The 21702-nt window shown below is 47.8% G+C and overlaps 2 protein-coding genes across 3 annotated transcripts in view; one reads left to right on the top strand and one right to left on the bottom strand.

The window, feature by feature from the left end:
- The window catches only part of LOC119436688 (60S ribosomal protein L28), a 420941-nt gene that overhangs the window by 77929 nt on the left and 321310 nt on the right, over positions 1-21702 (top strand). The window lies entirely within an intron of this gene.
- The window catches only part of LOC119436691 (GTPase-activating protein and VPS9 domain-containing protein 1), a 261172-nt gene that overhangs the window by 105371 nt on the left and 134099 nt on the right, over positions 1-21702 (bottom strand). For both annotated transcript variants that reach the window (XM_037703656.2, XM_049659648.1), the window contains exons 10-11: positions 5760-5914; positions 4119-4371 (exon numbers count right to left, since the gene is read on the bottom strand). In XM_037703656.2, coding sequence (XP_037559584.1) covers positions 4119-4371; positions 5760-5914 — 408 coding nt within the window. The remainder of the gene's footprint in view (positions 1-4118; positions 4372-5759; positions 5915-21702) is intronic.

Genomic DNA, 21702 nt, shown 5'->3' with positions numbered 1-21702 from the left:
AAACTAGACAAGCATGGCAACTTTTATAAAGTTTGGTTCAGAAATAGGTAAGGATAGCTCTAATCATCATGTCCCCCCTCAAGCAATTCGCAACTCAAATGAACTGCAGGGGGCGCTGCGAAAACTGGCCACGTCTGGCTACACTGTGCAACATGGCGGCTATACGGAGGTCCCCCGTCGCCGCAACCGCTGTGTTGGATGTACAGTACACTGTAGTTTGATGATTTTCGTGCAGTGTGATGCCAGTTTGCACTGTTTTGTGGAAGGAAAGCGAGTAGCTTACGCCGACCAAATCATTTTAGCCGATCTGAGAGAGGCACAGTGGGTAATGAGGCTGAAACGGTCGCATGATGCGTGCAAACATCTGGCGTGACAGCGGACCCGCACGAGATTCTGATGAAAATCACCGATGTATTCTTGAACCCATTGGTCGTGGAACCGAAGTACTCGTGCACTGTCGGATTGTCGGAAAAATACAAGCACGTTTCTGCTGCTTTGATTCACTGTGAAGGCGCTGATAGATAGTCCGGCGTTTTGAGCGTGCGATACAGCGGCCGGAGAAGTTGGATACGTCACGCTGGCCGCGCCAGGATTGCCGAAATCTTACAACCTGCTGAGGTTGGCACGTTTAACATGGCCCGCAGCAGCGCACCGACTTGCTGGATCAGTTGTTGCCGCTGTACATGCGGATAAATGCGCAGCCGGCGCGCATGCACTTTCTCATTGTTGTTCGTTCGGCGAAGATGCAAACTCTGCATGCTCTTTTCAGTCCAGAAAGCAAGTGAACCTAAAATCAAGCTTTGCACTTTCTCGCGAGCATCCACTACGAATCTGTCTCGAACCTTTTCCACTACTTTTGCGTTCCTGTTATCTATTTTACATTCAAGATTTGCGCAACATGACTGCTGCTTCGCTTAGCTGTAGTTATTGCAGTAGTTGGTGCACTGTTTCTCTCGTAGAGAACAAAGCGATAAATAACAAAACGAAAGATCTGCTCACTACAATAAAAACACATTTGCACACTATGTACAGGTAAGGCTTGTGCTGCATGACCTGACCATGACTGATTACTCATCCCCGATTTCGACGAACATGTCGCTTATGGCTGCTGTGTAAACTAATGAGATAAAACAAATGTTTCTGTGTAAATTAATGTTAACTAAGCTACTGCATTATGAATCTAATTAATTTTCCATGTTATTCTATAATTGACGTATCCTGCACTTTAAGTGGCCAAAACTGTGCTTGCCTCTGAACTGCCAGTTTCTTTCATACACTGATAAGGGATACAATTGCTTTGATAATTACGCACTTTCAGATAAGCGCATACTAATTTGCACTAGTTACACGGGTAGCATGTCCATGTCGCAATGAAGGCGTACCGCTATGCCACCCCATAGTTATTTTGCACGCTGGCGCGTACATATTGTGCTTACATAGAGCGATTTACTGTCGTTACCCGGGAGTACCTGAAACTCCGATGTACCGATTGTGCGCCGCATGTATCCGATATAAAAGCTTTAATCAAAGAAAGCTTAAGTACCGCGGGGACATTCGCATCATAAACTGCATTACCACGCCGGCTATCACATGAAACTGCATGTTGAAGCACGCATACGCTGAACGTTATCACGATGGCAGTAAAAACCTCAATGCAAACTTCCTGAAGTTCGCTGTAACGATTTACTGCAAACGTAGTACCAGTAAAAGGATCGCGTTCTCTTCACACAAACAACAAACCAACCCTCGCCTAAAAAAAAAAGAAAACTTTCTTGAGCAAGATGTTGAGAACACAACTATTGCCGTTGTTGCAGCTTATGATAAGATTCTCAATCTATGTGGCTCTTCGGCGCCGCAAAACTGGAAAACGCAGCATAATTCCACGGCCGTGCGGAGTTTTGTAGATGGTGGCTCCATCGTATCGTATTAGAAGCGCACCCGATCGCAGTACGAAGGCTACAGACGGAGCGTCTGCTCCCACACTCCGACCTCAGTGTGAGGTTTCCGGATGAATTGCTGGAGTCGCGAATATACACTGCCTTGGTCCAAAGCCCATTTAGGAATGTACAAGAGATATATTTACAAGTCACATACAGTTTTCGACTAGCACACATCGATCACCTGCACACAACACATGCATACATGCAAGAAGTTCAGCACATCGTAAGGTTAATTTATCCAATGCTTGGTACTCTTTAATGTGTTCCTGCATGTCAAACAGCTAGCACAAATTAACTAATATGAAAATGTACTAAAATTCTTCTTCTTCTTTCTGGGGTTTTACGTGCCAAAACCAGTTCTGATTATGAGGCACGCTGTAGTGGAGGGCTCCGGATTAATTTTGACCACCTGGGATTCTTTAACGTGCACTACAACGCAAGCACACGGGCGTTTTTGCATTTCGCCTCCATCGAAATGCGCTCGCCAGGGCTGGGATTCGATCCCGCGACCTCGTGCTCAGCAGCGCAACGCCTTAGCTGACTGAGCCATCCCAGTGGGTTGTATTAAAATTCTGGGATTCTACATGCCAAAACCACAATCTGATTATGAGGCATGCCAAATTGAGGGACTCTGGATTAATTTTGACCACCTGCAGTTCTTTAATGAGCACTCAATGCACGACACATGAGCATTTTTGCTTTCAACTCCCATCATAATACAGCTGCCATGGCCAGAATGTGAATATTCAAGGCTGGAGGTAAGTCACTCCCAAGAAATAGCTGACAGTACAATTTTAATAATGAGCACATTCTTCAAAACTAGGAGTGCGAATATAAATTTTCGGTTTAAAGCGAAGTTGAAGCAAATAGCAATATAGTCAAATAATTTCGAAGCTAATACAGTAAAATCTTGTTAACTCGAACTCCGAGACCTCGAAATATCAGTTAAGTTGAAATTTTTTCCTGGCTTGGTATCAACTCTACGTATTTTTCACCTCTTATCTCGAAATCTTGACTGTGAAAATGTCAGAAAAACGTCACTACCCAAAGGTTTCCATACTTAGTGCGCAGCTGCAATCACGAAAAAGTGACAGGCCCGCAAGTTTGTAGTGAATTCCACTTGATTCTATCCACCGTTCACAACCATCTGCGACCTCATTGATAATGCGGGCCTCCGGAGCTTCCCATTGACACCCAATGAAGCCCAAGAAGCTATGTGTGACCTCCGCAACATGCATCCTCACGTATGCACGAAGCGTCGTCAGTTTGCTTATTCGCCGTGCTCTGCGTTTTCGTGTTTGTGGATCTGCATGCTACATTAGCTGAGACAAGGAATTTGTTACGGCTGTTCAAAAACAAATTTTAGTGCCACGCAACTGGCCGCTTGAGGCACATTGCGTGTATTCCCGGGCTTCTTTCACGCTCGGAAAAACGCTTTTATGTAGTGTGTATTGAGCAACAGAAAGCTGTATTGGGAGTTTATCATGTTGCTCTACAATTTTAGCATTGACACTTTTCATACAATTATAATATTTGAGAAGTTGATTATATATTTATTAAGACTAATTATGCAATTAGGTCGAATGCAAAAAATAATCTCAGTGTGTGTGTGTGCGTGTGTGCGTGTGTATTGTCGCAACATCAAAAACAGAGGTCGCACAGCCCTGATCAAGAGGGATAGCAGCAGGTAGCCTTTTAATATATATATATTATATATATATATATATATATATATATATATATATATGTCCGGGCCATGATGGCAGCATTTCTATGGGGGAGAAATGCACAAACGCCTGTGTACCATGCATTGGGTGCACGTTAAGAGCCCCAGGTGGTCAAAACAATTCCGGAGCCCCCCACTATGGCGTGCCTCGTAATCAGATCGTGGTTTTGGCATATAAAACCCTAGAATTTATTTAAATACATATACACATACATACACATACATGCTCTTCTAAGCTCTCCCATCCCCTTTTACCAAGGGCCCGACTTCCAACACTTCACACACACATTTTTTTAACTTTGACACTCCTAATGCTAACACATTAAAAAGAAAGCCCTTGATGTAAGCCCACATGGATATGCACTGACTTAGGATTACAGTTGCTGCCAAATGATGAAATGTCCTCCCAGCACTGCTTTGGAATCAGAGGTGGTCTGCACATGCAAACAAACCTGGTATCATCGGAACGGGCGAGACTGCCAGTGTCATCAGTGTCAACATCCTGAAGGCGCTCATTGTCAGAGGCAGCCACATCAGTGCTCCAGGCATCACTACCTGTGTCCCCACCAGGCTCAAGGGTTGACTGAAAGTGTGTCTCCAGGAGCTGCATTTGTGCTACCAGGTTCACTTGGTCCAGCATCTCTGAATCACTCGCCAGAACATCTGTGCTCCACGTGTCGCTTACAATCGACTTTGTCTCGTCCCCTAGGAAAAAAGTTACAAGATTTTCTCTTCTATCACAGGTCATTCCCATTTCTCATCAGTGGGTTAAAATGAATTCACAGTTACAGTTGAATCTTGTGATAACAAAGCCACATCTGACATGCACTACCGTTGTCACACCCAATATTCATTATAAGTACGTATTCATTATATGCTGACATTTGCAAAAACACTCACAATTGACTTTGTTATAAAGTCAACATTCAATTTTTCAAACTCTCTAGGGGCCGTAAAAATGCCCACAAAAAATGAATGCATGCCTTTTACTGCCCCCAATGGCTCAAATCGCCACAGGCACATCCGAAGCAGCTCTGAAGGCCTGCCAGTACACTTATTAGGTGTATCGGTGCTCGTACTGTTTCTAGAGATGGCGGGTGCACGTGTGTATAATTAAAAAAATACATACTGTGTCCCGTGAAAGTAGCCCCTTTCCACTCTTAGTATGCTTCACTGTAATACAGTAAGTATGCTTGACCGCGTAATATTTCTGTACTGCGGTGAAGCTGACTTGTGGGAACTGGCATTGTGCAACGCTTGACCCTTGCCACACTTTCAGCGCTTGTATTGCTGGCAGGTCCTTGCTATTATTAAGCTATTAGCAAGGATGACAAAGGTGGAGTCGCTGCCATTGCTGACAGCGTCGAATTCTTTCAAAGAAAAATATCACACCAAACTGCAGGAAGCTTTGTAGCCAAAGTCGAAGCAGCTAGGCGTAGCGTTGCGTGGTGGCTGTAATGGCTGCTAATAGATTAGGTGTGCCAGAGCACTGGTTCGCTAATACAAGATGATCAAAATGGCAGCGATGGCGGCTTTGATTATTGCTATTTAGGACCAGTGATCATAGCAAAAAATCTAGAAAATCTGCCAGCTAAGAGTTTCAGTGTCTGAAATTGCATACGTCCATATACATCGGCTCTATGGGGTACATGGCAGTGCCACGAAGGGATCCAAATTATTGGCCATGTTCAAAAAATTGGTCACTGACAGTGTCCGATAATTCATTATGTTGAGGTGCGGCTGCATAAGGTGTAAGGTGGAGTTGAAATGAACTACTAAACATATGTTATAATGAACACAATATAGCCAGCCTGGTAGATTTGAAAGGTTGCACAAATTTGGACCACCTGAGGTTATCTAACGTGCACCTCAATCTAAGTACACAGGTGTTTTCACATTTTGGCCCCACTGAAATGCGGCCGCCGTGCCCAGGATTTGATCCCGTGACCTCGTGCTTAGCAGCCCAACCCCATAGCCCCTAAGCAACCACAATAGGTAACAAGTAACATTAAGTACAACGATAGCGGCAAGCAAAGTCTGCGATCGTCAAAAATCTGATCTGCAGGACTATTGGTTAAATAAAAACGACATACCTTGAACTGGAGCGGCTGGGCTGATTTCAAATTTGCCAAACTTGTCCTCAATGTCAGCTTGGTTTTGGTTCGTTGGAGGTCGCTCCATTGGCTCTTCTTCTTCTACCTGAGATGAAGGCGTGTCCCTGCCACTGACATTTGGAGTTCCATGCCCACTGTGAAAGAGGATGGGCGTGAAATAAAAAAAAACGAGGCACATATATGTTTGTGCAGAGAGACTGTCTACAAGCAGTGTGCACATACAGCCTGTTGCAGTGTGAAGCTCCACCAGCTTTTTATACCTACCAAGTACAGACAAGCACGTTGCACAACAGAGTGGAAGAAGGCACGGAAAGAGCAAAAGTGGGATAATGATGATGATATGTGGTTTCTCGTGGCATGGCCGAAGAGCGCCATGACTAATAATGTTAAGCGCCGATTGGTGAGTTGCGATGATAGGATGTAACATGGCTGTAAAGTGGCCTAAAATCAATCGCTATCACAGAAGCGTAAAACGATATACAGTATAAAATTATGACAGTGATACGTGAAATGGTCTATGGGTATAGTACGAATGACAAGTGATCATGAGGCTAAAATGCGAGAATATGAAAATAGCACTGTTGCCTCCTGAAGGCCTTTGAGCCCAAGGGCTGGGAGGCAGGTGCTTTCTTTTAATGCAGCTACCGCAGCTGAAAACTCTGTTAAGAGGCCGTGCTACGGATTTCCTGGGGCTATAACATGAAAACTGTGTACATCTTTCAAAAATTCCAACAAGGATTGATAATTAAAGTGAGGTTCTATACCTATTGAAAAGGCGTTTATTGCACGCAAGCGTTAGCACTGACCGTTGGATCAGTTCAGGGAACCGCGAGCGTGAGCGGCTTAGTCTGAACGGTGCGCTGGAGAGCCTGACCCACTAGACAACACTGGTAAGGATGCCCCACTGCATCGACCCTCTTCTTCACTACAATTACCCCGTGGTCGAAAAAGGGAGCCGTCCGGCGACCTAAAAGTTCGTCACTATTAGTGGATCATAATACGGCTTGAGGCGCTCGATGTTGACAATGTCGCGTCCGTGACGGCGCATGTCCAAAGATGGTTCAACGGGCTCAATCACATAGTTGACGGGTGATGCATGCTCGACGATGCGGTAAGGACCTTCATACTTGGACATTAACTTGGAAGACAGACCTGGTGCAGCGGAAGGAACTGAGAGCCACACAAGCGCTCCAGGAAGAAAGGTGGGTGCAGAGGTGGTGTCACCGCGAGTGTTCTTCTGGCGCTCTTGGTCATTGGAGGTAAAGGCCCAGGCGAGGTCGCGGCACTCTTCGGCATGTCTCACTGTATCAGAATTGGGCGCACATTCAGATGCATCGGGCTGGTATGGTAACATTGTGTCGATGGTGTGCGATGGCGCCGGCTGTACAATAAGAAATTTCGCGAAAAAGCAGTAGTGCTCTGTGTAGCGGTATTGTACGCGTAGGTGACGAAGGGCAGAATGGCCTCCCAGTTCATGTGGTCGGAGGAGACGTACATTGAGAGCATGTCGCTGAGCGTACGGTTCGATCGTTCCGTGAGTGCATTGGTTTGAGGATGGTATGCCGTTGTTGAGCGATGAACCATGTGGCACTCTTTGAAAACAGCTTCAACTACTTCAGAGAGGAAGACAAGTCCGCGGTCACTCAGCAGCTCCTGGGGTGGCCCATGACGTAGGATGAATCGACGAAGCAGGAAGGAGGCAACGTCGCACGCGCTGTAGCTGCCGAAAGCACCGCAATTTCAGCGTATCGCGTAAGAGGGTCAACTGCCACAATGGCCCAGCGGTTTCCAGCCGATGTCATGGGAAGGGGCCCATACAAATCTATACCGACGCGTCCAAATGGCCAGGTGGGGAAAGTAAAGGTTGCAGCCCAGCTGGCGAGAGGCGGGGTGAAGATTTCTGGCACTGGCAATCGGGACAAGAGCGTACGAACTTTTGAACGTAGCTGTACATCCCTCACCAGTAGTACCGCTGCTGCAGGCGCTGGTAAGTCTTGAAAACGCCAGAGTGGGCACACTGGGGATCGGCGTGGATAGCTGCGCAAATATCGGAACGCAGGATGCGAGGCACTACTAACAACCACTGGCGGCCGTCGGAGCTGTAATTGCGCTGGTGAAGCAGGTCGTCACGAATGGCAAAACGGTGAGCTTGACGGCGCAACGCGCAGATTGTTGACCTGGTCGATGGATCAGAGAGCCAGCCTATAAGCGACACAATCCAGGGGTCCTTACGCTGCTCGGAAGTGATGGCCGATGGAAGACACAGTCGAAGATATATTGTCAGCCAAGGGAGAGTGCGAGAGGGCATCAGCGTCCAAGTGGTGTCGTCCCCTGCGGTAGAGTACGCGGATGTCGTAGTCTTGCAGGCGAAGTGCCCAACCTGCAAGATGGCCGGACGGATCTTTCAATGACACCAGCCAACATAGTGGGTGGTGGTCCGTGATGACATCAAATGGGCTGCCATACAAATACGGCCGGAACATAGTAAGATCCCAGATGATCGCGAGACATTCTTTTTTGGTCACAGTGTAATTATTCTCGGCTTTCGTAAGCATTCAGCTGGCATAAGCAACAACATACTCAGGGAACCCTTGCTTGCGCTGCGCGAGGACAGCGCCAAGGCCAACACCGCTGGTATCTGTGTGTACCTCTGTAGGGGCCGTCGGGTCGTAGTGGCACAAAATTGGGGGGGGAGGGGGGGGGGAAGCCAGCAAACGAAGTCTTGTGAACGCCTCGTCGCACTCTGAAGGCCACGAGGTGAGGAGCCCATTGCTCCCTAGGAACTTCATCAGGGGCGATACGATGGCGGCGAAATTCCAAATGAAGCGTCTAAAGTAAGAGCATAGACCGATAAAACTGCCCAATTCTTTGATGGAAGTTGGCTTGGGGAATTCAGCAATGGCGCGAAGTTTGTCAGGGTCGGGGAAAATTCCGTGCTTGGATACGACATAGCCAAGTATCATGAGTTGCCGTGCAGCAAACCGGCACTTCTGTATGTTTAAATGTAGGCCGGCGTTCGATAAACACGTCAAAACACGAGGCGTTCAAGGTGTGTGATGAAGTCGGGTGCAAAAACTACAATGTTGTCAAGATAGCACAAACATGTGTGCCACTTTAAGCCTCGCAGAACTGCAGTCCATCATGCGCTCGAATGACGCGGGCGATTTACAGAGTCCAAAAGGCATGACGTTAAACTCGTACAAGCCGTCGGGCATGATAAAGGCTGTTTCCGGCTGATCGACTTCTTCCATAGGCACTTGCCAATAACCGGAGCAAAATCCAGAGATGAAAAGAACTCGGCTCCTTGCACGCAGTCAATTGCATCGTCTATGCGTGGCAGGGGATAGACGTCCTTGCGAGTGAGCTTGTTGAGCCGGCGATAATCGACGCACAACCTTACGGAGCTGTCCTTCTTTGTAACAAGGACAGGAGAAGCCGATGGACTTTTCGAGGGTCGGATTACTTCACGCTGAAGCATGTCGTCGACTTGCTCGTTAATCACATGACATTCGCTGGCAGGAACATGATACGGGCGTTGTCGCAATGGTGGGCGAGAGCCAGTGTTGATGTGGTGCGTTACAGTTGAAGTCCGACCCAGGGAAGCTTGCTCCACGTCGAAGGACGAACAAAATTCATCCAAGAGGGACCGCAGCTGGGAACGCTGGGCCGCTGTAAGGGTTCCAGCGATGGAGAAACCAAATACATCTCTGGGCAATGCATCAGATGTAGAAACAGCACTGAGCATACAGTAGGCGGCGCAATTTGGGTAGTCGGGCACGTCGATAACTTGCACGTCGTCGATGGCTTCCACGGTTCCAACACATTCTCCTCGGAGCAGCATGAGGTATGGGCACGGGTTGCAAACGAAAATTGTGCTAGTGCCCTTGATGATGCCCACGGTCGCAAAAGGTAGCAACAGGCCCTTCCTTGCGAGGAAAAGGCCAGATGGCGAAAGTAATAAATGGCGTCCGAGAGGCCACTGCAGTGCATGGACACGATCATTGAGGCGTTGGGAGCAACCTCAGCGTCGGCTTTGACGATCAGTTTCCTGGAAAGCGACGGAGCATCAGTGGGCGTCAAATCTAGCAGCGGCGATAGTTCTATTTTGGCCCGTGCGCAATCGATAACGGCATTGTGGCACGAGAGAAAATCCCAGCCGAGGATGACATCGTGAGAACAGGAGGAAATGATGAATTCTATAGCGTATACAACGTCCTGCATTTCTACACGAGCAGTGCAAGACGCCAAGGGTCGAATATGCTGAGCACTGGCTGTGTGAAGGGATAGTCCGGACAGGGGCGCCTTGACTTTCTGAAGTAAGCGAAAGTGTAGCGTACATAACACATACAGCTGCTCCTGTGTAAACGAGTGCAGACGCACGGACACCGTCGAAAAACACGTCAATCACATTGGATGGGCTGCAATGAGGACTTGTGCACTTAAACGTTGTCGCAGCCCTTGCCTCTTGGACTGTGACTGTTAGTTTTCCTCATCCCGAGCGGCAGCACGAGGCCGCATCGGCGATAACGAGCACCGGCGTAGAGACAAGGAACGGCGGGTGTTCGGTGGTGGGCGGTATGATGGAGACACACCGGAAGGTGGGTTGTAAGATGGACGGGGCGAACGGTTTGTCATGGATGATGCGACGCTGGGCGGCTGCACACGATTACAGAAACGGGCCACGTGACCGGCGTAGCTGCAGGCAAAGCATATAGGCCGGTTGTCAGATGTACGCCACCGGTTCGCTGTGGCTGGTCCCGCCTACATCGGAGCACGCCCTGTATGGAGCGGCTGGTGATAGGACTGTATAACGGGTTGCACTGGTGGCCTAGCCACGATGTCAGCATAAGTGAGGGGCACATGAGCAGAGAGTGGGTGGGGCCTCGCGACGACTTCAGCGTAGCTGAGAGGTGCTGGTGCCTGTTGGGGTGGTGCCACGACCTCGGTGTAGCTCAGTGGCACAGGCGCAGGAACATGGTGGCGTTGTTCGGGCAAGACCTCGGAAATTTCTTGCTCGATGGCGCGGCGAAGCGGAGGCGCAATAGTCGAAGCGGGCTGTGGCACATGCGGCGACTGAGCAAAGGGTACCAAGGAGAGTTGGCGTGCTACTTCCTCCCGAATGAATGCTTTCATTTCCGCAAGCAGTGCGGTCTGGTCGAAGGTGGCAGCCAGACCAGCGATGTGGTCGTCGCGTGATGAAGACCGACGAGTCAAGAAGCACTGCCTCCGTAGCTCCTCGTAACTTTGGCATAACTTAACAATCTCTGTGACGGATTGTAGATTCTTAGCGAGCAGCATGTTGAAAGCGGCGTCCTCGATTCCTTTCATAATGTTTCTGATTCTGTCTGATTCTGACATCGTCGCGTCCACGCGCTTACACAAGTCGAGGATATCTTTAATGTAGCTAGTGAAGGACTCTCCCGGCTGTTAGGCTCGTTCTCGCAAGCGGGATTCTGCTCGCACCTTGTGCGCAGCAGGACGACCAAACACAGCTACTAATGAGGTCCTGAATGCGGATCATGTCGGAATTTCCGACTCGTGGTTGTTGTACCAGAGGCTTGCCACGGTGGCGAGGTAAAAGAACACGTTGCTTAGTTCCGTGGCATCGTCCCATTTATTGATGACGCTTACTCGCTCGTACGTGGACAGCCAGTCCTCCACGTCGTTGTCGTCTGTGCCGCTGAAAACAGGAGGATCTTTGTGGCGAGGTAGACCAGAGCACACCACAGAGGGTGCAGGAGGCGTTTGCTGGGTTATCGGCTGAGATGCGTCCTGAGACATGGTTTAAGAGAGGGTACGGGATCGAAGCTCCAGGATGCATTCGAGCGTAGCACTCTCCACTACTTGTAAAGGCATTTATTGCACGCAAGCGTTAGGGCTGACCGTTGGATCAGTTCAGGGAACGCAAGCGCGAGCGGAGTAGTCCGAGCGATGCGCTAGAGAATCTGACCCACTAGACAGCGCTGGTAAGGACACCCCACTGCATCGTCCCTCTTCTTCACTACACTATGATCATTAGAGGATGAAGTGGAATTTGCTGACGGTGTGGTAATGGAAAATTCTTTTTCCTATTAGCATCTAATTCAGAGCATTGCAGCAGGATGTAAAGCACGGTAACTGCCTCACATTTATCACACGTGGGTAGATCATCACCGGACAAGAGGTATGCGTGTGTACTGTGTGTGTGTCCTATCCTAAGTCGGCAAAGTGTTACTTCTGTACGCGGTTCTTTGATAAAGGCGGCCAGTTGCCAAAATACGGCTTGATAACATGTAGTTTTTTTGTTTCTTTATCCCACAACCGCTGCCAGTAAGCCCTGAGCTCATCCTTTAGGGAGCGCTTCAGGTCCATTACAGGGACAGTCGTGGAAGAGTAGGCAGCGTTCGCGTGGACGGATGTGGCTAGCTGGTCAGCCAATACGTTTCAGTCAATCTTTCGGTGCCCCAGCAGCCAGCATACCACGATATGTTGCTTGGACGAATAGGTGGTGCATAATACTGAGTAAAGGGATAGAATTACAGGGTCTTTATATTTTTCGACAGTTTTCAAAGCGTTTACGATGCTCAAAGAGTCTGTGTATATAACTGCCTTTGGGATAAAAAAATTCTTTAATGTGTTTAACAGCGGCCAATATTGCGTAGGCCTCTGCTGTGAAAATAGTACTTGTGTTAGGGTGCAGAACACCGGCATCCGAAAAGGATGGACCGACCGCTGCATAAGACACGCCGGAATTACACTTTGATGCATCTGTAAAAAATTCAGGAGAGTATTTGTGCTGTAGTTCGAGGAAGTACATTCGGATATGCGCGACAGGCGCGCACTTTGTAACAGCTACGAAAGATGATTCACAGTGTATAAGTTGCCACTGCCACGGCGGGGGCCGTATAGCAGAAGACATAAGGTGGTATTCAAACAATGGAACCCTTGTTTCTTCAGCTATGTCTCTAACAAGCAGTGAGAAAGGCTGTGCAACTGTGGGCCGGTTGCGAAACAGTTGAGAGCTGGACAAATAGTTTATGGTGGAATACGCGGGCCGCTCACTGTTTGCGTTCACTCTCAGAAAATAGATGAAAGACGAATATGCTCTCTGCAGATGAAGTGACCACTCATCCAATTCAACGTAAAGGCTTTACACTGGGCTTGTTCTAAAGGCGCCTGTGGACAGGCGAATGCCTAAGTGGTGGACAGGGTCCAGCATCTTCAGAGCAGTTGGAGTAGCCGACTGGTAAACTATGGCTCCATAGTCTAGTCGTGTGCGTATGAGGCTTTTATACAAGTTCATAGGACATTTTCCATCACTACCCCAGGTTGTGCGTGACAGCACCTTTAAGATATTCATTATTTTCATACATTTGTTTTTAAGATACTTTATGTGCTGTACAAAGGTTAATTTTGCATCTAAAATTATGCCTAAAAATTTATGTTCCCTGTTTACAGGCAGACGCTCAACATGTCACACAATTTCAGGATCAAGGGTGCAGGCCTCTTATTCAAGAGAAAACTACACAGGTGCTTGTTTTGTGGGTTCAGTCTGAACGCGTTCTCATCAGCCCATTTGGAGACCTTGTTGAGACCAAGCTGGACCTGTCGCTCACAGATTGCGAGAGAACTTGATTGAAATCCTATCTGCACATCGTCAACATATGTTGAATAGAAGATGTTACGTGCTATGTATAGACGAAGGGAATTCATTTTTACTCTTTAAAAGCGTGCAGCTGAGCACCCCGCCCTGCGGCGGGGTGCTCAGCTGCTCACTTTTATTATTTAATTCCAATTATAATTCCAATTATAATTGGGAATATAATAGCCTCATTCCAAACAGAGGGGATCTTGCCAGAAAATCATATAATGTTGTAAAGGGAAAGGAGGGTTTTTTTGTGTTTTGAAGGGTAGTTGTTTCAACATATATGCTATGCGGTCTGAACCTGGGGTGGATGTATTACAACAGTTCAGTGCTGTCTGCAGTTCTGCTATGCAAAATGGTTCGTTGTACGCCTCACCTCTTGCACATTTTCTTTGTAACTTTTGTTGTTCTATTCGCGTTTTGTACTTTAGGAAAGTTTCGGAGTAGTGCGAGGAGCTCGATATGTGTTCAAAATGTGCACCAAGAAAGTTTGCTTGATCTTCCAGGCTTTCTCTGTGGCTGTTTACTAAACGCAGGGAATATGTTTGTTGCCCGTTAACTTTCCTCACTCTATTCCAGACTTTTCTCTCATCTGTGTACGAGTTGATGCTTGATATAAACTTTACCCAACTCTCTCGTCTTGCTCGTCGATGCGTTCTCCTTGCCTGGGATTTGACATGCTTAAAGTTTTCCAGGTTTTCTGCTGTTAGGGAATCACGAAGCAGCGTCCACGCTTTGTTCTGGTTCCTCCGTGCTTGCCTACATGCATCGTTCCACCAGGGAACACGCCGCTTGGAGCCCATGCCTCTGGCTTGAGTGATACATTTACAGGCGGCATCAAGTATAAAAGCTGCAAAATATGTAACAGCATCATCTATGGTTAGACCGGACATCTCAGTCCAGGTCATGTGAGTAAGAGTACGGTACCGTTTCCAATCAGCTGAGTCAACCTTCCACCGAGGGACCTGCGGGGGAAGTTGATCTTGTTTCGCCGTACTCGGGATTATTGGGAAGTGGTCATTCCGATACGGGTTATTAAGCACATTCCATTTAAAATAGGGTAAAAGGGTCGGCGATAAAATGCTAAGATCTATGGCAGAGTATGACTTGTTAGCCAGGTTAAAATATGTGGGCTCCTTCGTATTCAAGAGACATGCTCCAGAGGAAAAAAGCAGCTGTTCAATAACGCGACATCGTGCATCACAGCGTGAATCGCCGCACAAACTACTGTGTGCATTAAAATCACCAAGAATCAGATAGGGCTCTGGGAGCTCATCTATTATTGATTCTAAGTCGCGTCTGTGAAGCTGATAATGTGGTGATATATACAAGGAGCAGATGGTAATGACTTTATTTAAAAGTACAGCTCGAACGGCCACTGCCTCAAGGGCTGTTTAGAGCTTCAAATGCTGCCACGCAACACTTCTATCAGCAATGATGGCTACACCACCAGATGATGCGACAGTATCCTCGCGGTCTTTTCGGAAAGTCATGTATTGTCGGAGGAAGTTGGTGTGTTTGGAAGTTAGATGTGTTTCTTGCATACACAGCACTTTAGGATTAAACTTAGACAATTTCTTGGACGTCATCTGGGTTTCTTAATAGTCCTCTAATATTCCACTGTATGATGTTGTTCATGTTGAAAAGAAGAAAAAAAAATGTGCTGCGTGTCTCAAAAGGGAGGAGAGTGACTTACTTTACAGAGCCTTTGTCAGGCCCTGTAATTGGTGTTTTGTCTTTTTTTTGGAGCGGACAAGAGAACCTCGCCGCTCCTTCGACGCTACCGGCGCCGTTTGTCCATAGCCTCTTGCGAGGCACTGGACACCCGCTCCAGAGAGCGATGTGAGCATTGCGTAGACTTCATCTCGAGCAACGAAGTCTTCGCCCCCACTGGGCCGGAGATCGACAGGACCCCTGTGGCCTTTGCGGTGCCCTGGCTGCTGCCGGAGCTTGTAGAGGCCACTGGTGTGGACTTTTTGAAAAATGGCAGGGCAGCGTTGGCTGCTCCCACCTTAGGGGCGGGTGGCGTTAGCCTCGGCATGCTAGGCGTGGTCCGGGCTGCCGCCAGAGGCCGTTGTGGTGCAGCCTCCCGTTGCACCACTTCGGCGAAAGAGGTTTTTAGCAAGAATAACGAGGAGATCCGTTGTCACGCTTCACGGAATGTTATATTCTCCTTAACTGTTACAGTAATTATTTCCTTTTCATTCTTCCGGGCTGGACAAGCTCTGGAGTATGCAAGGTGACTGTCGTCGCAGTTCACACAATGTACCTTGTCATTATTGCAGTCGTCAGAAGAGTGACCGGTTGTGCCGCACTTTGCGCACATAAGCTGCCCTCGGCAGCTCTGGGATGCGTGACCAAATCTCTGAAATTTGAAGCAACGTCACGGGTTCGGAATGTAACGTCGAACATGCAGTTTTACATAGCCGGTTTCAAGAGTCTCAAGTCAAGATGTTGAACTGAAAGTGAGTATTAAATGCTTTGTTGGGATTTCATTGTCATTCCGTCTGATTGTGATGCGCTGCAGATGGATTATGCCTTGGTCCTTCCATCCATCCAGGAGTTCTTCATTCAATGTCATTAAGTCTTCATTTGATACTACGCCTTTGTGTTCATAGTTCGATGTGCATTAACAGAAACAGGGATGTTACCAAAGGCTGTGAGGTGTGCGAGTCTGTTATATTGTTCCTTGTCTTTTAGTTCAAGGAGCAAATCTCCATTTGCCATCTTTGTTACCTTATAACCAGTTCCAATGAACTCTTTTAGGCACTTGGATACAAGAAATGGTGAAATTGCTCTAGCTTTTGTAGATCGATTGCTCACAGTGAAGGACGTGGTATTTCGGGAAAGTTTCTTTCTTTTTGGGCCAGAATAGCGAGGTTGCGTTGGTGCGTACCCTGTTCGAGGCACGATCGGTTGAAGAAGGGTTTGAGGGGATCCCATGGAAAGAAGTGATTTATTCGGTATTGGCGTCTGCCACCCACCACGAAGCCCAATAAGGGGACGTGGCAGAACATGTAAACAAGGCTGCACAGTGCCAGCAGTATGCCGTTACTATAACCCAATATGGTATACCCAAGGTAGGACAGCCACACCAGGTTAACCCTTGCCGCCAGGAAAAGTGGAAGTGAATGGAAAAGATGAGAGGACAGGAAAGATTAAAAGTGGAAGGGGAAGACGAAGATGAGGGTAGAGAGAGACAGGAGAAGACGACTACCGGTTTCCCCCGGGCGGGTCAGTCGGGCGGTGCCGTCTACGTGAAGCAGAGGCCAAAGAGGTGTGTTGCCTCCACCGGGGGGGGGCCTTAAAGGTCCAAACACTCGGCATCGGCTCCAACCCCCAGGACTCTTTTTCCCGGACACGGCTAAGCCACGTACGGTTAAACGCAGGAGGAACCAACCCTCATGTGCTCGGGTCTGTGGTGTCGCAACACACCAAACAACTGCTCACGCAGATGCCCCTGCAGGGAGAGCAAAAGTGTATGCATGTGCAAGATGCACAACTGTATCAGCACTGCCCATTAGGTTGTTTGCCTGTGTAGTACTAGTCATACTGTACAACAGCACAGCATGACACTACGCAGGGATGTGAAACAATACAGCCAGAAAACCTAGCACACACCATGCTGCACCTATGAGACTGGAAATTAGTGATTAAATTTCAATCTCTTGTGTGCAACTGCTGAATGTTGCTGATATGTCCTCCCAAGAAAATTTACGAGTAGTATGACCAATTATATTAAGTGTAATGTTGATAATGGCACAAGTAGACCAGCTTGTGTCATTATCATAGTAGACACAAGTAGACACAGTAGATCAGATAATGACATAAGTTGTTAGACCAGCACTTGTCCTGTCTTCTTCCTCGTGTTTCGTTTGTGTCGCTGCCCAAGAATGCAGAAGTACCACTTGTGTAATAGTGCTATTAAAGGCAGAACAGCTGTGCAAGTAACACGTTTACACTATTAAAGCAAGGGTTGTTGTGCATGTGCCCACAATTAATACATTTACGCTATTAAAATAAGAGTTGATGCATGCGTGCATGCACAAGGTGTGCGTGGAAGTTTTACTTCACCTTTGCAGTCATGTTTGGCTTTTTCCAACATGTAAAAATGTTTAAAAAAAAATTTAATTATGGGGTTTTACGTGCCAAAACCACGATCTGATTATGAGGCACGCCGTAGTGGGGGACTCCAAAGATTTGGACCACCTGGGGTTCTTTAACATGCACCTAAATCTAAGTACTAAATCTAAGTTTTCGCTTTTCGCCCCCCAAGTAAAAATGTTGTTTCCAGCGAAATATCAGAACTGTTTCAACATTTCTTTTCTTACTCTTAAGGCTGCTTAACCGTGCCTTAGAAATCATTTTTGATGATGTCTTTTTTTTTTTCTATTGTGGCCTCATACAATGGTAGCAAAATATCTTTGGAACCAATTGACCAATACCAAACGAATTACATATTTGAAATTAGTGGCGGAACGGTAACAGGAATGTAAAGCTACATTAATACAGTCGAACCCACTTATAAGGATACCAGTTTTCACAACATATCTGATTTAACATTGAGCAACCGATGCGCAGTAAACTTTTGTATGTGTTCTATGGTGAAATAAACCACTAACTACAATGCTCCTATGTCGCGCTATTGGTTATAACAATTAAATCTGGCTACTGGGTGCGTGTGGCAAAAAAAAAAGAGACCGCAATATCCTTGAAAAAGAGAAATAAAGAAAATGCAAGCCGCCACACCTGCCTCCGTGTTCACATCTTCACCACAGCCGCCTTTGTGCTGCACCCCCCCCGGCATACCTTCGTCTCATTGCCCTACGCATTGCAGGCCTCGTGCGCCTCTCTCCTCCTGTCTCCCTTCCATCCCTCCGATAGCCAAGCCGACTGCGCAGATATTAGATGAATGGAAGAGAGATGGGAGAGGGGTGCACGAGGCGGGCGATGCGTAGGGCGATGTGACGAAGGCATGCACGGCACAAAGGTGGGTGTGGTGAAGGTGTGGGCTCGCATCTTTTTTTTCCATAGATTTGCCTTTTTTTTTTCTGGCAGACACCCAGTCATCATCATCAGCCTATATTTATGTACCCTGCAGGACGAAGGCCTCTCCCTGCGATCTCAATAGACCCTTGTCTTGCACTAGCCGATTCCAACTTGCGCCTGCAAATTTCCTAACTTCACCCAGTAGCCAGATTTAACTGTCATAGCCAATCATGCAGCATATGAACACAGTAGCAAGTGATTTATTTTGCCACAGAACACAGATAGAAGTTCATGGTGGGGCAGCTACTCATTGCTACATCAAGGTACAGTGAAGACCGCTTTTAACGTAAGTCGCCGGAGTTGCGAATATCTGCACTATAAGCGGTACCGCACTATAACCAAAACAACGATTTTCAAGCCCTGCACATATGCAAAACATGTAGACCAATCATGTAGACACACTTTGTACTATCGCACGCACATCGCGATTATGTTTTCACCAGTGAGCTGGCGAAAACATAATCGCGATGTCGCCGGTGCTCTTCAAGTTCAACAGCTTTGCACCGAGTCAAAATGAAACAACTGTTTGCCGCAACTGCTGCAGAAAAAACCGTGACTGCTATCGACGCGATTATGAAAGGCGACATTGCGGTGCTGAAGGCACGCACCCGACACACGCAGCAAGTCTGGATGAAATTAACTACCATTCGCTGCAACAACTGCAGTCAAAACCGCGGTCGCTATTTATGCGATCATCGATGGAAACTACGCAGTTTTTTAGGCACGCCGCCGACGCGCATACCCAGTAAAAACGAAACTACTGTTCGCCGCAACCGCTGCGGAGAAAACTGAGGCCGCTATCGACACGATCGTGGAGGACGACTACGCAGTTACGAAAGCCCGTGGCGGTAAATGCAAGAATACAGGCTTTAAAGACACAAATAGGCTCGAAGCGTTCCGGCATTGCTGTCATTCACGTACGATTTCAACTTATGGTTGTGGTGATGCAGACTCTGCCGCTTTATTTCGGTTGGACGCTAGCGCTGTTCTTGCTCTTTTGTGTCGCACATTTGCGGCACTCCTCGCTCACCGAGCCCCGAAAGTAGTCCGAATTAACCGATGTGTGGCCAAATAAGTCTGAATTCATGAGAGTTTGATTGCATTGAATAATGCATATGCCGTCCGGGAGCACGCACCTTGTTGGGAAGCGTGCTCGCTGTCGCCCTTGTCAGCGAGATTTTCCCGAGGAAGCCGCATTATAACCGGTATTTCATCTCACACAGCTGCACTGTAAGCGGTATGCGTATACATGGAGTTCTATGGGAGGGTAAACGGGAGTCGGGAAAGGCCGCATTGTAGCCAGTTCTGTATTAAAAAGGGTAACGTTATAAGTGGTGTATACTGTAATAGTTAAAACCAGTAATGCTATAAGTGGGTTTGACTGCACTTCTTTCTGACTACAGTAAAAGCTCGATGATACGATCATGGCTAATACGAATTTCCGGATGATACGAATTTTTCTGTGGTCCCGGCCGAGCCCCATTACTTTGGAACGTGCTAGAGAACGGTTGTTACGAATCGATTTTCAGCCTGCGTCGGTTGATACGAATAAACGCCGCCCCACCGACGGCCGCGAAAGAGAACAGCGCGCAGTCACGCGCTTTCTCTCCTTCTCTTTTGGTGCGGAGGCGCGGCGCCGGACAGCGCGGACTCCGCGACTGGGCGCGAAGAGTTTGAAGCGGTGGCGCTTCAAGAAATAAATGCTTTTTACGTACATGTGTCTGAGTGAGTTCACCTCTGACTCTTTAATTTAGCTACAGTCGAATCTCGTTAATTCAAACACGCTTACTTCGAACATACCGCGTACCGACAATGCTCTTAGCAGCGCGCCAAATAACGCGGCGGCGCCTCCGACTGGCATTGCTCCGACACCGCCATAGAGCAAAAGCTCAGGAGAGACCCCTCAATGCCGCGCGCGAAGGAACGGGGAAGAAGAAAAAAAAAAAAAGAACCCGCGGCGGAAATTTCCTTCTCTCTCAAATTGCAAGGTCACCGTGTCTGCATCGCGCCGGAACAAGCGTGTACGTGCCGACTAGAGTGTTCTAGACAACCGTATTCTAGCACACACTAGTGCAGATGTCTCAGCCACGCGGATAAAATGGCAGTGAACCCTTCTCCTCTATTTTCTAGTCACATGTTGACCTTGCACGCTGCGGAAGCACTGCAGACGGAAGCAGCGGCGGAGGCACAGTCGGGCCAAAGAAACAGCCACGCCCGCAAATGCTCGCTTCCCGATAACGGCAGAAAACGAAACTTCAGGGAGCGGCTAAAATAAGCTGGCGCCAGCACGGCGGCGGGCGCGCACGGAGATGTGCGCACGGAGTCGAAGGTGAGAGAGCTACGAGGGAGTTGAGAGGGAGGGCGAGGGGAGCCACCGAAGCGGCGGAGTTGACGCGGCCAAATCCGCTTCCCTGCCGCCCTCCTCCCTCACCTTCGACGGTCTCCGCATGCACCCGTGTGCCGGCGCCGCCCGCTCGCTCCCTGAAGCTTCGTTTTCTGTCGTTATCGGGAAGCGACCGTTAGCCGGCATGGGCAGTTTCGTGGCCCGCGCTTGCTATGCGCTTGCGCGCCGCGATATTTCACGACTCGCACCGTTCGTGCATCGTGCTATGGTGCGCGAATACTTCAAAAATATGTCCTTTTAATTCGAACAAATTTTCGGGCCCCTTCAAGTTCGAATTATCGAGATCCGACAGTAGTTTTAATTGTGTTTCGATGATACGAATTTTGGCTAATACGAATATTTTTGGTGACCCCGTGAGATTCGTATCATCGAGCTTTTACTGTAATTAAAATGTTTGGAAGTCTTTCCCCTCTGGTTTTTATTCATGCAACCCAGAAGGTAACTAAGGTAAATAAGCAAGTAATTAAGTAAGTAAATAAAGAAATGTTGGAAGCATTTTTTTTAATGTGACCTCTATTAAAGCACACTGAATTTTCATAGTGCAGTCACCTCGCATAGCTGCCATGTATTTACACCCCTTTATCTTCAGATATCCTGAAACCTTGGCTGATCAGGAAAAGGCGTTAAGGTTATCTCACCTAGCCTTGAATAAACCCGAACTTCTACATGACCAATGTTGCTACTACATGCGAAAAGAAAGAAAGAAAAAAAGAAAGATATGGTTGTCTCTTTTCTTTTTCCTAGTGAGAGGACAAAGCCAGATGAATGCACCTAAACCATGGGAGGGATGTACAGGAAGAGAGCGACTTACAGGAAGGGGTGTTTATCTAGATTGCATGGACATG

This window comes from Dermacentor silvarum, chromosome 1, assembly GCF_013339745.2.
Source record: "Dermacentor silvarum isolate Dsil-2018 chromosome 1, BIME_Dsil_1.4, whole genome shotgun sequence".
Classification (NCBI taxonomy): Eukaryota; Metazoa; Arthropoda; class Arachnida; order Ixodida; family Ixodidae; genus Dermacentor; species Dermacentor silvarum.
The sequence above is the reverse complement of the archived record's forward strand: the minus strand, read 5'-3'. Positions and strand labels throughout refer to the sequence as shown.